The sequence below is a fragment of the Phacochoerus africanus genome, chromosome 11 (genome assembly GCF_016906955.1).
Source record: "Phacochoerus africanus isolate WHEZ1 chromosome 11, ROS_Pafr_v1, whole genome shotgun sequence".
Classification (NCBI taxonomy): domain Eukaryota; kingdom Metazoa; phylum Chordata; class Mammalia; order Artiodactyla; family Suidae; genus Phacochoerus; species Phacochoerus africanus.
Window position 1 is genome coordinate 9,518,107 of NC_062554.1, and position 15,730 is coordinate 9,533,836.

A 15,730-nucleotide genomic window follows, 5' to 3' on the forward strand; every position below is an offset into this window, starting at 1 on the left:
CCTCCTTAACCCAAATATGAAACCTGGAACTCTTTCTTCATCTTGGGTTTAGCCACACTCTCTGGATCTTTCTGGCAGAAGAATAGGAGATCTGGATGCCATCCTGGAGGATGACACGGGAGAGAAGGAAGAGAAAAAGGGGAATGAGGGGACAATTGTGTTGAGAGTGGAGGAGGAGCCAGGAAAGGAAGGTCCAGGAGCCAACACGTTATCACAAACTTGATGTACATCCTCGCCACTGACCCTTTCCTGATCTGACTCCACCCCTGAGGGACACGGCTCAGCCTTGACCAATGACTTCAAAGTGCCAGGGGGAACAAGGGGCCAGAAGTCCAGCCGGACAGCATAAAAGGGCACACCTTCCAGCAGCAGCACAGACTTGCTTCTGACGCTTCAGTGAGCACCTGCAAGCTCCAAGACCCGACACCATGGTGCATTTTACTGCTGAGGAGAAGGCTGTGATCACTGGCCTGTGGGGCAAAGTGAATGTGGAAGAGACTGGAGGCGAGGCTGTGGGCAGGTAGGACCTGGACTTCATGGGGGAGGTTGGTGCACTGGAGCCTGGCGAGTTGACCAGGACATTTTTCAGGATTTTTGAGAGTGGCTGATTTTCCATCTCACAGGCTCCTGGTGGTCTACCCTTGGACCCAGAGGTTCTTTGACAGCTTTGGCAACATGTCCTCGCCCTCCGCCATCATGGGAAACCCCAAGGTCAAGGCCCACGGCAAGAAGGTGCTGACCTCCTTCGGAGACGCGGTCAAGAACATGGACAACCTCAAGGGCACGTTTGCGAAGCTGAGTGAGCTGCACTGTGACAAGCTGCATGTGGATCCTGAGAACTTCAGGGTGAGTTCAGGACATGTTCATGCGTTCTTGTTTTGCTTTCTACTTTAGAATAATGGTGGAAGTTGCATCTGATTGGAAAGACTAGCAGAGATCTCAGAAATCATAGGTCAACCTTGCTGTCAGGAGGACAGACCTCCAGTGGGCAGAATCAAGACCTTCTTGATTCAGAACTAGTGGCAGTAAAGGGCTACTAGCAGCCTGAGTTTGCTCAAAACGTTTCAGGAACTTCTGTAGGAACAGCATATATTTACTCTAGAGAATATCAGGGAAAAACCGTTACTTGTTCAAGGACAAGTGGAATGTGGCTTTTCGTAGATGAAGTCCTGACTCAAGGAAGGAAAAATGTCTTATTTTATGTGCTTCTGGATGACTGACGTTTAGGACGAGATTTTGGAGAATAATTTTTAGGCAGTTTGTCTCAAAAATAAATACAACGCAGAGTTCCCATTGTGGTTCAGTGGGGTTAAGAACCAACTTGTATCCATGAGGATGCGGGTTACATCCCTGCCCTCGCTCAGTAGGTTAAGGATCCCAAGCTATGGTGTAGGTTGCAGGTGTAGCTCTGATTCGACCCCTAGCCTGAGAACTTCCATATGCTGCACATGCGGCCCTAAAAAGACCAAAAAGAAAGAAAGAGAGAGAAAGGAAGGAAGGAAGGAAGGGAGGAAAGAAGGAAGGTAGGTACAATAACTTATCTAGGTATATTAAATTACCTGTCATTACTGTGATTAAATGGAGGCTTAGTCTTGCATTGGTTGGAAACTTTACTAAGCTCACTCTAAGAACTCATGCAGCCCTGAAATCCTATTAATTATAAGAATTAGACAATCAGTAAATGAGAAAAGGAGGGAGAGAGGCAAATAAAAATCAGTAAATGAGAAAAGGAGGGAGAGAGACATGAGGAGTTCCCGTCGTGGCTCAGTGGTTAACGAATCCCAGTAGGAACCATAAGGTTGCAGGTTTGATCCCTGGCCTCGCTTAGTGGGTTGAGGATCCGGCATTGCCGAGAGCTGTGGTGTAGACTGCAGACGTGGCTTGGATCTGGCGTTGCTGGGGCTCTGGCATAGGCCGGGGGCTACAGCTCCGATTAGACCCCTAGCCTGGTAACCTCTATATGCCGCGGGTGCAGCCCTAAAAAGACAAAAAGACAAAAAAAAAAAGGGGAAGTGGGAAGGGAGGGTGGGGATATGGGTATATACAGAATGTTGAATGGAAGGCACATAAAATTTGATTGAATTTAAGGACTAGTTTAGCAGAGTTTATTGCATAGATATGACCCTTGGAGCAATTTAAGACGTGGCGTTAGGAGGGAGTATAGGTACTAAGCCATTATTTCCTGTAATTCTTTTTGGAAACTTCTACTCAGCATGCCTAATTGTCATTTTGTCTTTCACCAAACAGCTCCTGGGCAACATGATAGTGATTATTCTGGCTTCTCACTTTGGCAGAGAGTTCACCCCTGAAGTGCAGGCTGCATGGCAGAAGCTGGTGGCTGGTGTTGCCACTGCTCTGGCCCACAAGTACCACTGAATCTTCAGTGCCCCAGAGCCATTTGTGTCCCCAACTCCTTCCTTCCGCACATAGGGACTGGGGTTTGGCCTTGAGAACACAGCTTCTGTTTAATAAAGTTCATTCTGTTCAGTGATCAAAACTTACTGTTGTCTCCATCATTTGCTCCTGTGTTGCCGGAGGGGAGGCTCATTGCCGGGGGGTGAGGGTGGGGGGGAGAGACATGGGGAGAAACAGGAGCCCTTTGAGACGTGTGTGGGGTCTCGTCGACAGAAGAGGGACAGCAGGGAAGGCGGCTAGATGATTTTGGGAAGATGCCACGACGGGACAAGAAGTTTTCCCAACTGAGATGAGGTGGGAAATGGTCAGTTCAGCAGGCAGGGAGTTATGGGACAGGAACGTAGTGTCGGGGGAAGGAAGGAGGTAGTAAGCAGAGCCTGGGACAAAACAAGGCAGATCTGTGGGGTCAGGGGGCTCCGTTGAAAGAAAAAAATAAACGCTTTGTGGGCATCCATGGTCTAGGCTAGGGTTACTCTTTCAGTTTGCTCTCACACACACTTTGAATCGGCTACACTCTCATCTGTCTTATGAGACTGATTTGGAGATAAGGCGATGAGTTGAGGGATGGCTGAGGTCTCCCCCCAACGTCTCCAAAAACTGACAAAAGCACACTCTTGTCTAAAGGATTCTGCTGTCTCCGGACGGAGCCACAGCTGTGACCCTCGAACCCACTGTGCATTGTATCCTGATTGAATGTAACATGCATTAAAATAAAGTTAGATTAGGATATTATGTGCACTGGGGGGGGGGGGGAACTGATGACCAAGATCTCATGTAGGAGATAAGGCACCAACAAAGGCTCATAGTCTAAAAGCAGCCATTCAGGGCAGGCTCGGTAACTTGCAGAAAAAGGGTCTCTGGAAGTAGAGGAGAGAGGGAAACACAGGCAGCGTATGAAGAAAGACTAAATAGTGCAAAGCCTTGAATATAAAAATAAGAGCTCTTACCATGCTACTGGTAAGAGTAAACAAATATTCTTAGACCTTTAAATGACGCAAGAAATAAGATTTGGGGGGAAGGAAGCTACGGAATGCACACAGAAGAAATTAAAATTTTCAGAGACTAGATGGATGTGGGTGCTACCTCAGGGGAACACACATAACGGCCTGCACCCAGGAAGAGCAGGGAGGTCAGCAGAAAGTGAGGGGTGGGCAAGGGAGAGTAAGGGCACATGTCTTCTGACTGGTTGGCATGGACGAGGAGGAAGGAGGTGTGGCAGGTGACACCTAGCTAGGAAAGCTCCCAGCCTGGGTCTGCCAAGAAGAGGCCTGCAAGGGCATGAGGAATCCCAGGTAAGACTGGCATTAACTGAATCTTTCTTGAGGGAGGTACTGCCAGGTTGCTCAGGGCATCATGACCTTCAGACTTTGAGTCACACTCTCATATCAAGGATGAAAACCTTCACACTTGCAGTCAGAGGGCCAATAATTGGCCCATGGAACACGAGTATGCATTTCATTGCTCCCCGCACACTGATCAGAATCAACTATGAAGGAAAAAATGAAAATCATTAAAAAATAAAAAATCATCCTACTATAAAGGAAAGAATCAGTCCTGTAAATTACTTTTGAATTTGACCTTTTGTCTCCACCACAAGGATGAGAAATCCATGATTACAGTTTCAGACTGTCACCAGCACCAGTCTCTGAGCCCTGTAGTCTCTCATTATGCCTCTAAACAGAGGAAACAGAGGCTCCTCACGGCCCTTAACCTTTTCACAGTCAGGTAGTCAGTCAACAAATGAGAACAATGTGTATTTTATTTTATTTTATTGTCTTTCTGTCCTTTCTAGGGCCGCACTCGTAGCATATGAAGGTTCCCAGGCTGGGGGTCTAATCGGAGCTGTAGCCACCAGTCTACACCAGAGCCACAGCAACGCCAGATCCAAGCCGTGTCTGCGACCTACACCACAGCTCACGGCAACACCGGATCCTTAACCCACTGAGCGAGGCCAGGGATCGAACATGCAATCTCATGGTTCCTACTGGGATTCGTTAACCACTGCGCCACGACGGGAACTCCCAATGTGTATTTTTAATCAATCAGTCTCTTTTCCTCTTTCTTGCCCCTCGACTATTATTCTGGCTCTGAACATCAAGGAGTCAGGGACGGTGGCATTGAAGTGGCTGGCAGAAGACGCATTCTTTATTCACTAGGGAATCTGGATTCAGATCGAGAATTTGCCGCATCATGACAACTTAACTGAAGACAAACCTGCATTCCTTCCACGTGTGTGTGCATGGGCACACACACATACACACGCAGGTCTAGATGGCTCAGATCTTTCACAGGTGAAAGGATGCTTACTTATCGATAAGCAATAAAAGCCACCTGAACAAAATAATATGATAAACAGGTTATTCTTGGAATGCTATTCTCGCCAAGAGTCAGAGGGTTTAGAGATTATTGCATTACCAGGATTAAAATCCCAAAGGTTTATGCTTTCTCGGCAATAATACTTTCTGCCATTCTCACCTTTACTAAGTATGTCAAATTAATTACCCATCCGCCACATAGTCCACTATTCCCTTCTCCATCATACCATGGCTCTTTTTACCTTCCTCTGAGACTGGGATTCCATTCTTCCAACTTTCGGCGTTTCCATCCCAACCATTTCCCATGGGAGAGTCCCTCTTTCCACTCTGGCCGCAGCTCAAAGCCTGCCTCCTTAGAGAGACTGCTTCTGATGTACCTGTGCTCCACTCTCGTCAAGTCCAGATATTAATTTTTCTTCACAGCAAAGGGTAATAACGTATTATTTTGTTGATTGGTTTGCTTATTCATATTTTTGTATCTTCTACTCCCAAATTATAAATCTTAAGAGGAAAGTTTTCTTTGTCCATCCTAAATCCTCTGTACATGGAACAATTATGACACATTGTCATTCAACAAATAGCTACTGAATAAATGCTTGAGAACACACGGGAATGAATGTTTGAAAGACAGGGAGATGGCTTTCATAAAGAAATAGCTTTATCCGTGAGGATTTAGGCCATGTCAGAAGTGACGACATGGGTAAATGGAAGGATACGGCGGAACAAGGAGACATCAGTGAGCCTTGGAAGCCACTGCCTCCAAATCACGCCATGGAATATTCCTCTATGCCTTGTACTGAACACATAAGCACTCTTCTTTCTCAAATGTAAACACTTGTATTTTCTGACACAAATTGCTAGACACATGGAATCTCCAATGACTCAGAGGGCGTACCTTGCTCAAACAAGTGTGCTGACTCTTAAATAAATTAAAAGATGCTGGAGGAACATCCGACCCTTCCCTAACCTACCTAATTTTCTCATATCCCGATTCCTTTTAAGGTTGGACAGATGGGTTTGTTACTACTATGAGAAATGAAATTGTGCACCAAGTGTATAATCTTAAGAGAGCTGGGAACCAAGAAGGTGCTGGCACATTTTCCATAAAAAGATGGTTTGAAAATCAGAATAATACATTGTCACAACTCCCTACCCAAGGCCTAAAACATTCATAATTCTTACCATCCTCAGTTTTAGGCCATGTTCCATCATCAGCTCTCAGTCACTGTAGGATAGTGGTGGTGGGATCTTGAGATGGGAGCTGCATGCTAGAGAGAGGGGGAGGCAGGAGTTGTAAGAGGAAAGAGGAGAGGGAGGTGAAGTATCACACTGAGCACGAACAGAATGGTCCCTCTGAGGGGTCGTGGAACACGGCAAGAGATGCACACGTCCAACTGGCCAGCCCTCCCTGGTCCAAACCCCATCCCTGGATATGAATCTGGAACCGCTGACCCATGATCTCATTTAATTAGGGAAAGTAAGGGTTTGGGGACCAGAAATGAGGAATAAAAGACCACACAGAGAAGAGGCCACAGACTTGGTTCTGTGATTACCATACAACTCCCAGATACCATGGCTCGTCTTCCTTCGGAGGAGAAGGATGTTGTTATCTGCAGAGTAAGGAGAATGTAGGAGTGGTCAGAGGCAGGAGTCTGGGAAGGGAGGCACTGGAGGGCAGGGCAGGGGACAGAAAGTGTTCCAGAAAGAGGGACTGGTCAGGTTTCTTATAAACTCTGACTTCCCACCTGCTCTGTGATTGTGATCAACCCCACAGGCTCCTGGGGGTCCACCATGGACCCAGAGGTTCTGTGACAATTTTGGCACCTTGTCTTCTGACTCTGGAGTCATGGGCAACCCCAGGGTCAAAGCCCACGGCAGGAAGGTGCTGACCTCCTTTGGAAATGCCCTTAAGCACACACGTGACCTCAAGGGCACCTTGGCATGTCTAAGTGAGCTGCACTGTGTCAAGATGCAGGTGGATCCTGAGAACTTCAGGGTGAGTCCTGCACATGTGTGTGCTGTGGCCTTTCACCCCAGGTCCTTGTGCTGTGGTTACGGGAGGGAACACAAGTACTTAAGGCTTACTCTATAGAGGTATTTTTGAGAGCTAATGTTTCAGGGAAAGGCTTGCTTTTGGTAGCTAGATTGTTCCAAGGTCAAAGGTAAGACCAAGGAGAGTAATTACTACGACCAGCGGAAGCCACTGGTCATCCGATATTTCTGGAACAAATACATGTTGTGAAGAACACTGGCCAAAATTGAGTGAAATGTTTCCTCCTGGAGAGTACAAAATGAGCCAGGGAGAAGAATGCCGTGTCTTTGATCACTGACGTTTTCTCCGAAAATTGATGAACACACTTCTCAGTGGTTCCTGAGTTTTGAATTAGGACTCGCAGGGCAAAGGAAGAGTACTTTGTTCACGGTTCCCCCCCCCTCCCCCGCCTCCGCAAGCCCAGGAAAGATGAGATGCCCTTGTACACAAGGCAGTGGCTTCTTGGTCAAATGGGTGTGCAGATGATGCAAATGTACATAACACTGCGGACCAAGGCTACACAGAGGGCAGTATTAGGATCCTGCTTTAAAAAATGAGAGACGCAATCCATAGCGATGCTGTGGGGTCAGAATTGCACAGGGCAAGTGTGGAGAAGGATGCAACATGATGGGGGTTCAGGGCGAGGAGGTCACTGCAGTCAAATCTGTAAGGATGCATGTTTGTGGGGGCATGACCATGAAAGCTGCTCAAACTCTTCTCAGAGAGGAAATGGATATTGTATCTACTTGCTGCAAGGCCAGCTGAAGGCTCTCTATTTATTATGCACTCTCTTCTGTTCAGCCCCAGCTCCTAGGCCACATGATATTGACTGTCTTGGCAACCCACTTCAGCAAGGGGACTTTACCCCCCAGAGGCAGGCTGCCTGGCAGAAGCTGACAGATGATATGGCTAATGCTCTGGCCCACAAGTACCACTAGCTGCCTGTCCATCTATGCTGGTGCCTACGGGACACCCTGTGTCCCAAAAGTCTGTCTCCTGAAGACGAGGGGGCCATGTCCTGCCTCTAGACAACTTGCATTGGATAAAAATTATGCTTCATAAAGAATATCTTTGTATTGTCTCTCTGGCTTTATCTTTTATGACGATTCAGCTAGAAGAAAGCACTCCTGTGGGAGTGGGAATATTGGAGCTTGAGAGTTCAGGGAGGATATAGAAAAGACTCTTACAAGATTCTATAGGATAAGCGTGGCTTCGGTGGTCACTCCTAGGAAGCGGAAGTAGATTTTGAGTTGGACAAGGTCTTTACCAAAAGGAGGAAATGGGGGTTCTTTTGAGATGATTATTGATAGTGAAGAGGTAGCACACAAGCACCTGTATAGGCTGTTAGTTTTATAAACTCGGGATGGAGCTCTTTGGGGGCTATAGTTCTCTTCTATTTAATATAAGAAACACAGTTTTAACAGAGGTAATGCAGTGAAAGTGGTACTTTCTAGAGACCCAGTCAAGGGCTGTGCTCTAAATTTTCCCTTGCATCTTCAGGGGTGTTAGCGGAGGAACCATCCCTGAGGCCCATGAGCTGGCAGCCTGTGTTTGTATCTGTACTTTACTTGCTAGCTCCGTGACCTGATTGTATTTCTAATTCCATTAAGCCTTTGGTGGTGACAAAAGAACATTTACGTGGGAAATGACAACTTCATGAATCAGCACACCAGGTCTCACTGAAAGAAGAGAAATTGGTCCCTTACAAGCAGTGGGGTCGTATAAAATTAGAGAGGCTGCTAGAGAAACCAGAAAAAGCAGAAAAAGAAGCTATCATCACAAGCAAAGCAGATCCAGTGAGGTTTCTTGCACTGGAGAGTAAGATAATGAAGAGGAAATGCTATGGAAATGGATCCGTGTATGGGATCCTGACAAGGTAGAATCTACTGTGAATTTGGACCTGAGGAATCTACTCTGGTTATAGTGAAGAGAGAGGTAAAGGTTTAAACTTGCCAGAAGCAATGGAACTAAGAAAAAAGTCAAGTAAGGGACCAGTGTGGCAAAGACGCTTGCAGAACTTGACACACAGAGAAATAGAGTGGAGAACTGCCAGCTGATAGCCAGGTTCTCTCCGCAAAGGAAAAGAATGAACAAAACAGAAAATGCCTAAAAGCCACTTGCTTGGAGCTGGCGATAGGCACAGTCACATTTGTAAAAATCACTCCAAATTCCTGTACCCAAGTCCCTTGCATAAGTGTGAAGTGTCAGGGCTCTGGAATGAAGAGACAAAGCTCAAAGTATGGACCCATTGCCTCGAAAAGCTTCGTTAATATCTTTCGGAATCATTTTCCTTCTTTGAAACTTGGGATAAGGATTCCTCCTTCACAAACAAGTTCCAAGGTTTCAAGGGGAATATCTGTCCATTTTGGAAAGGCCAGTGGGGTCGTGTATAGGACATATTATGATCTCTGCTCGTCCCTCTGTGCCCTGTTACAGCCTGTATTCTTGAACGGATTGCATTATTTCTGAGCTTCAGACCTATATACCTATTATCTTAATATCTCGAGTCAGACTGCTGAAAAGTGCATCGAACACAGAATGTTCAGGACTGACCTCCTGATCGTTTGCTCACTTATTCCTGCTGAGCCTCCTCTTGTGCCCTCATCTTAAAGGCTATCATGTCATCAATTGCTCAAGCCTGAAACCAGAGATGGCATTTTGACTTCCCTCCCCACCACAGCAGCATCCTATTCGTCTATCATTCCCTCTAACCCTAAAGCAATTTATACACTGACACCGGAATAGTTTTTTGAAAAACGCAAATCAAATCATGCCACTCGCTTCATTGAGTTCTTCAATAGTTTTACTTGACTTTCAGGTGAAAGAAAAATTATCTGTAATAGCTATATTACAGATCCCTCACAGCTTCTTCCTGGCACAAAATATTCCCCTTTGTCACTAGAATCAGTCACACGCCCCATCTTTCTATATATAAATCATACAGTTTGAATTATTATCCCTGTTCCTTTTAATCAATGTGATGTTGTACAGTTAATCTGTAGGGCCGAATATGAAGCCGTAGTTTGTTTTCATTGCTGTGTGTGTAATATGTCATTCTTTTATTTTCAAATTAGTTAATTTTTGGTCATGCCCGCAGTGTGCAGAAGATCCCAAGGCAGGGGTTGAACCTGAGAAACAGCAGTGACCCAAGCCATAGCGGAGATGCCAGGTCCTTAACCTTCTGAGCCACCAGGGAACTCCTTCATCCTTTTACTATAGCATAATTCTTCTATTTCAGTAAATGAGGAACATCTAATTTGCTACCAAATTGAGAGTCGAATGTATAATGTTACAAATATAATACTCCATATTTCTGTATATTTAAAAGCATAATTGCTAGATCACTGGTTTTGCATATATTCTGCAAATAAAAACTACCAAATATTTTCAAAAGCAGTTATACTACTTTATACTATGACTAGCAAAATATGGAAATTTTTTTATCAACATTATGGATAAATGGGCCTGGGGGTATATTTGTAGAAGTGGCGCTGACAAAGGTAAAAGAAGCTGGGAAATAAGAGAGGGGAGAATAAATTTGCCTTCCTCCTTTCCTTCTGAGTCAAGACGTAAAAGATAAGCCTTATCTCAGATGAAGGAAACTGGGGATCGAGGGTACATCTTAATTCTCCCAAACCAATGAACTTTTGTTATGCCTTGGGCTGCTCTGCTCCCAGAAGCAGGGAGGGCAGGAGGCTGGGGGGACATAAAAGGAAGAGCAGGGCCAGCGGCCACCTACACTTGCTTCTGACACAACCGTGTTCACTAGCAACTGCACAAACAGACACCATGGTGCATCTGTCTGCTGAGGAGAAGGAGGCCGTCCTCGGCCTGTGGGGCAAAGTGAATGTGGACGAAGTTGGTGGTGAGGCCCTGGGCAGGTTGGTATCCAGGGCTTCAGGAGAGGGAGCGGGAGGTGGGCAGGTGGGGACAGAGCCGCCCCTGCCTTTCTGACAGGTGCTGACTCCCTGGGGCCTTGCGCTCTTTTCACCCCTCAGGCTGCTGGTTGTCTACCCCTGGACTCAGAGGTTCTTCGAGTCCTTCGGGGACCTGTCCAGTGCCGATGCCGTCATCGGCAATCCCAAGGTGAAGGCCCACGGCAAGAAGGTGCTCCAGTCCTTCAGTGACGGCCTGAAACATCTCGACAACCTCAAGGGCACCTTTGCTAAGCTGAGTGAGCTGCATTGCGACCAGCTGCACGTGGATCCTGAGAACTTCAGGGTGAGTCTGGGGCACCCTCACGTTCTCCTTCTGCTCCTTGGTCATGGCTGAGCTCGTGTCATGAAGAGAGGGCCGAAAGGCAGGATGCCGTTTAGAATGAAAAGGAAGCATTCTGGTTACATCGCTGGGGACTCTGCAGGGCCACTGAGTTTCTTTTCCCTCTTCTTATTCATAGCCATCATTTCCTCTTACTCTTTCTTGTTCTCCTCTGTTTGTTCTCTGCAATGTCTTTTCCCTCTCTCTTTTAAATTAAACTTTTATTTTCAGTGCTTAGCTTTTCTAAATAAAATTCTTCTGTTAAGCCACTTTAAAAAATGTTATCTAACAGATGCCCCTTATTCTTTCCTTTTGAAGCAAGAAGGATACAATGTTTATTGCTTCCTGGCATGGTTCTAAAGCATAAAAAGATAACATAAATTCAAGACTAAGGCAGAAAGAGAGAAGCATTTCTAGCTGTAATTCAGGTTGCCATGGGTGGATTCACATCAATAGTAACGTCTACACGGCAGCTCACTTTCTGTTTATCCTCTAGGGGCTCAGCTTGGGATGAGACTGAAATACTCCTGGGTCTAAGCTGGTCCTCTACTAATCAGGCCCTTCCTTTTTATCTCTCCCCCACAGCTCCTGGGCAACTTGATAGTGGTTGTTCTGGCTCGCCGCTTTGGCAATGAATTCAACCCGGACGTGCAGGCTTCTTTTCAGAAGGTGGTGGCTGGTGTGGCCAATGCCCTGACCCACAAGTACCACTGAGACCCTGGACTATTTCTTGGTGACCACTGGACTTAGATTCTATCTTCTGAACTTGGGAAATAAGGTCCACCCTCAAGGGCATGACTTTGGCCTCACAGAGAACTTCTGGCTCGATTCCCTGGTTCATTTCACTCATTTTCTCCCCTTGAGGTGTGAACGGTTCCCTGAGGGTCTACAGATGGGGAACCTTTGTGTCTTATCCAACGACATCAAGGGATATGAGACAGGGAAGGGGCCATGTATGGTCAAGAGCAGGTGATGCTTCTACCTCAAAGCAGAAGAAGTGTGCAGAAGACACGAACTACAGAGAGGACAGCGGCCTTACAGAGGGCCGAAGGGAGACCTCAAACCCGAGACAAAACCCTCAGGTGAATGCGCTGATCCATTTCCAGCAACTGCTCTCCAAGTGATGTGTTCAGTTAGAGACACAATGATTGCTCGGGAGACTGTCACGTTTCCTTCCTCCTGCTGCTCTCGCCTGCACGGAGTAGGCAACGCCACGCGACCTCCACTGTTCCTGTTCTAGGAACCACCTCTCTCTCACGTACCCCCAAACACCTCCAGAACTAATCCCCCCCCCCCCCGGCATTTTGGGTGAAGCTCAGGGCTCACCCACCACTTGCTCACTCATCTCCCACCCCTGGCCTCAAGGACTTTTCCAGTATTGCCTAAGGAGAGATCTTTCACGTCTCCCTCCACCCACTCTTCTCGGCTCTCTCTCCCTGTCCCTCTTCCACTCCTTCCACGCTCGCTCAGATTCCTGCCTCTTTTCCATCACCCCACATGACTACTCAGCCTTATACAGTAGGCCCTCCCTACACAGTACGAGAAGATTTATTAAGTGAAATAATCAATGAATGAATATTTACTACTTGTCTTACAACTCCTGCAGCTAGAGGACACCGAACAAACATATCATTACATAGCATCCCTTTGGTGTTGATGCTACAATATACAAAAAGGAAGCACATAGAAAAGTAAAGCACTGATCATTTGTTTTCTCATCATGGGTAGTAAAATGCCTCTGAGCATTATTTTTGTCACAGGTAACACTAGAAGACGTTCTGGGACCTTCTCACTTGTATGCACTTTTAAAAATCTATATTATGTTCCTGTTGATGGACTGTAGCCTTACTCTCCCTGAAACAGAACTTGGTACATCCTTCCGTAACAGGTGTTTTCATAATAACTCTCCCTTACTATCAGGTTATAGACAAAGCATTGCAGTTTGCTGCTTTGCCACTCTATTTTTTTTTTTTGTCTTTTTTTGCTATTTCTTGGGCCGCTCCCGCAGCATATGGAGAATCCCAGGCTAGGGGTCAGATCGGAGCTGTAGCCTCCGGCCTACGCCAGAGCCACAGCAACGCGGGATCCGAGCCTCGTCTGCAACCTACACCACAGCTCACGGACGGCAACGCCGGATCGTGAACCCACTGAGCAAGGGCAGGGACCGAACCCGCAACCTCATGGTTCCTAGTCGGATTCGTTAACCACTGCGCCACGACGGGAACTCCGCCACTCTATTTTGAATTATCTGAAGGCAGAGGGTTTTTTAAAAAATGTATGTATGTGTTTCATCTCAGGTCATCATACACAGTAAGCACTGAGAACTCTTCACCCCTGAATAGGACGTTTAAGGCCCAGAGGGTATCCTAGAAGAAGAGACAGCTCAGGAAAAGTTTATAAACATTGTTTTCACACTCCCGAGTCTGGAAAGTCAGCGGAAGTCTCACACCTTAGGAGAAGATATCGAAGTATTTGAAAGACCGCGAAAGAAGACGCTGGGATGCATCACTTGGAAATGAAGACATAAAGACCTCCCATGTCCGCTTTTGCGCCTCCACCTCTGGAGTTGGCCAATGAGTCTAGACAAGAAGTTGGGCCTGAATTCCCGACAATGGAGAAGTCGAGAGAACCTCACTCACATAGGATTTGGTTCGAGCACAAAAAATTACTCTATGCCAGGAGTTGGTGTCTCCACATCAGGAGCGGGGAGGCCAAGGGATGGAAAGAGGGTGGCAGCCTGTTTTATGTTTTCATTCCTTGTCATTTGTAAATAAAAAATCAACTCCCTAATCCTGGATTTAATTGTATTTGGTAATTTACCCAATGATTATTTCTGTCTCCTCCTATCTCGTTGCTTTACAGACTATGTTCAGTGTGTCTGAATGAAGATGGGTTATACGTTGGAAAGAAAGAAAGATGGAAAGAAACAGGAGGCAAGGAAAGAGAGGGGGGAGGCAGGGGAGGAGGGGGAGCCGACGGAAGAAGAAAGGAGAGGAGAGAGAAAGAGAGGTAAATAATATTGAGTACCATCATGATTTTAAAATCCACTAATTTAGTGTCGGGGGATTTAGCATGATATTCCAGACGACCCACTGCTCGAGTCTCAGAGACGTGCCTTGAGGATTTGGCTTTAGGAATTAATACTTCTCATATTTGCAAAGGGTGCCCAGACAGAAGCCAAGACCCTGCCCCTAAAATCATATAGCTTCTAGTTTAACTTGGGAAATATCCCCCTTTGCTCTTGATAAATCAACACCACAGTCCACTTACTCTGAATGAACATCTGAGCCCAACGGAGGAAATGTTAATATGGAACAAATAGACGAAGGCCTGAATTGTTCTATAACAATGAGAATCTACTTTATCAACGTTATGGCTATATGGACCTTTTGGTGTTTAGAGAGAAATATGACCCCCCCTTTTTTTTTTCAAATTAGTTAAATTATACTATTCCTTAACTCTTCTGTATGGATCACCTAGTTTCTATGAGTTCCACTGTTCCTGGAGTGTTTTTGCTTTATTTAATTTTATTTATTTTGTTTTATTTTATTTTCCTTCATTATTTTTGAAAGAAAGCTAAAATTGAGGTAACTAAGAGATGGCCCATCTGGGAGATAAGAGTAAATGATAACTGTACTTTATGTTACCTGGAAAATATAGGCTAGAAGGCTGAAATGATTACTTGGGGAATTTTTTTTTTCTTTTTTTTTTGTCTTTTCTAAGGCTGCACCTGTGGCATATGGAAGTTCCCAGGCTAGGGCTAAGGGTCTAATCGGAGCTGTAGCCACTGGCCTACACCACACCCACAGCAACGCTGGATCCTTAACCCACTGAACAAGGCCAGGGATCAAACCTGCAACTTCATGGTTCCCAGTTGGATTCGCTAACCACTGCGCCACGACAACTCCCACTTGGGGAATTTAAAATTGGACACGAGAAGTTCCCACTGTGGCTCGGTGGATTAAGTTTCTGACCTCAGCGGCTCGGGTAGCTGCGGAGGCCCGGGTTCGATCCCCAGCCCAGTATAGTGGGTTAAAGGATCTGGCGTTGCTGCAGTTGTGGCCTAGGTCGCAACTCCAGGTTGGATTCAATCTCTGGTTCATATGCTGCTGGCACGGCCATTACAAAATTAAAGACCCTCAACACTAGAGCACGTGCAACAGAGATGAGCGTAGTTTCGGAAACAAATGACCAGACCACACATCCCTGGATGAGAACGTCAGGATTCCCTTGAAGAAGGTCCATGCGCGTCCTCTTAATGGTATTACGCCCGGCCTGCACTGGTATAGAAGACGGGAAGTTAGGTAAACTTGACAGGCTGGTGTAAGGGAAAAGAACTCCCTGTCTCTCGTGGGGACGTGTGCGTGTGTGTGTGTGCGCGCGCGCGTGCAAGAGAAAGAGAGGGTGTCTGTGTGTGTACTCCGTGTGTGTACACATGTCTAGTGCCCACTGGTCTGAAATTAAAATAGAGCAGACATCCACAGCATACAAGGAAGCTCCCAATGGTGGAGGCGGCAGTGGGCTAAGAAGATTCCAGACCCTTTGAGCGCTGATCTGGATTTGAGCTTAAGGCTCTGAACATAATCCCATTTATCACTGTCCACCCTCTCCTGCTTTTGCCAGGAAAGTCTGATCTCTTGCTGCCTATGACAACGTGCAGCCTTGTCCCTTCAAGGTCAGCGACAGAAGGCGAAGCCTGTCTCACCCTCGG

The 15,730-nt window shown here is 46.3% G+C and overlaps 3 protein-coding genes across 3 annotated transcripts; all 3 read left to right on the plus strand.

Moving 5' to 3' along the window:
* Positions 1-348: 348 nt before the first annotated feature.
* Positions 349-2,497, plus strand: HBE1 (hemoglobin subunit epsilon 1). The gene is made up of 3 exons (XM_047752603.1): positions 349-520; positions 624-846; positions 2,248-2,497. Exons 1-3 carry the CDS (start codon positions 429-431, stop codon positions 2,374-2,376), a joined length of 444 nt encoding a protein of 147 aa, XP_047608559.1. The 5' UTR covers positions 349-428; the 3' UTR covers positions 2,377-2,497.
* A 3,805-nt stretch (positions 2,498-6,302) lies between these two features.
* LOC125112065 (hemoglobin subunit epsilon-2-like) lies at positions 6,303-7,700 on the plus strand. Its single transcript, XM_047754325.1, is given in 4 exon segments — positions 6,303-6,347; positions 6,505-6,726; positions 7,570-7,614; positions 7,617-7,700. Coding segments are annotated over 4 exon segments (396 nt in total).
* A 2,782-nt stretch (positions 7,701-10,482) lies between these two features.
* LOC125110809 (hemoglobin subunit beta-like) lies at positions 10,483-11,733 on the plus strand. Its single transcript, XM_047752407.1, has 3 exons — positions 10,483-10,643; positions 10,761-10,983; positions 11,605-11,733. Exons 1-3 carry the CDS (start codon positions 10,552-10,554, stop codon positions 11,731-11,733), a joined length of 444 nt encoding a protein of 147 aa, XP_047608363.1. The 5' UTR covers positions 10,483-10,551.
* The last annotated feature ends 3,997 nt before the right edge of the window (positions 11,734-15,730 follow it).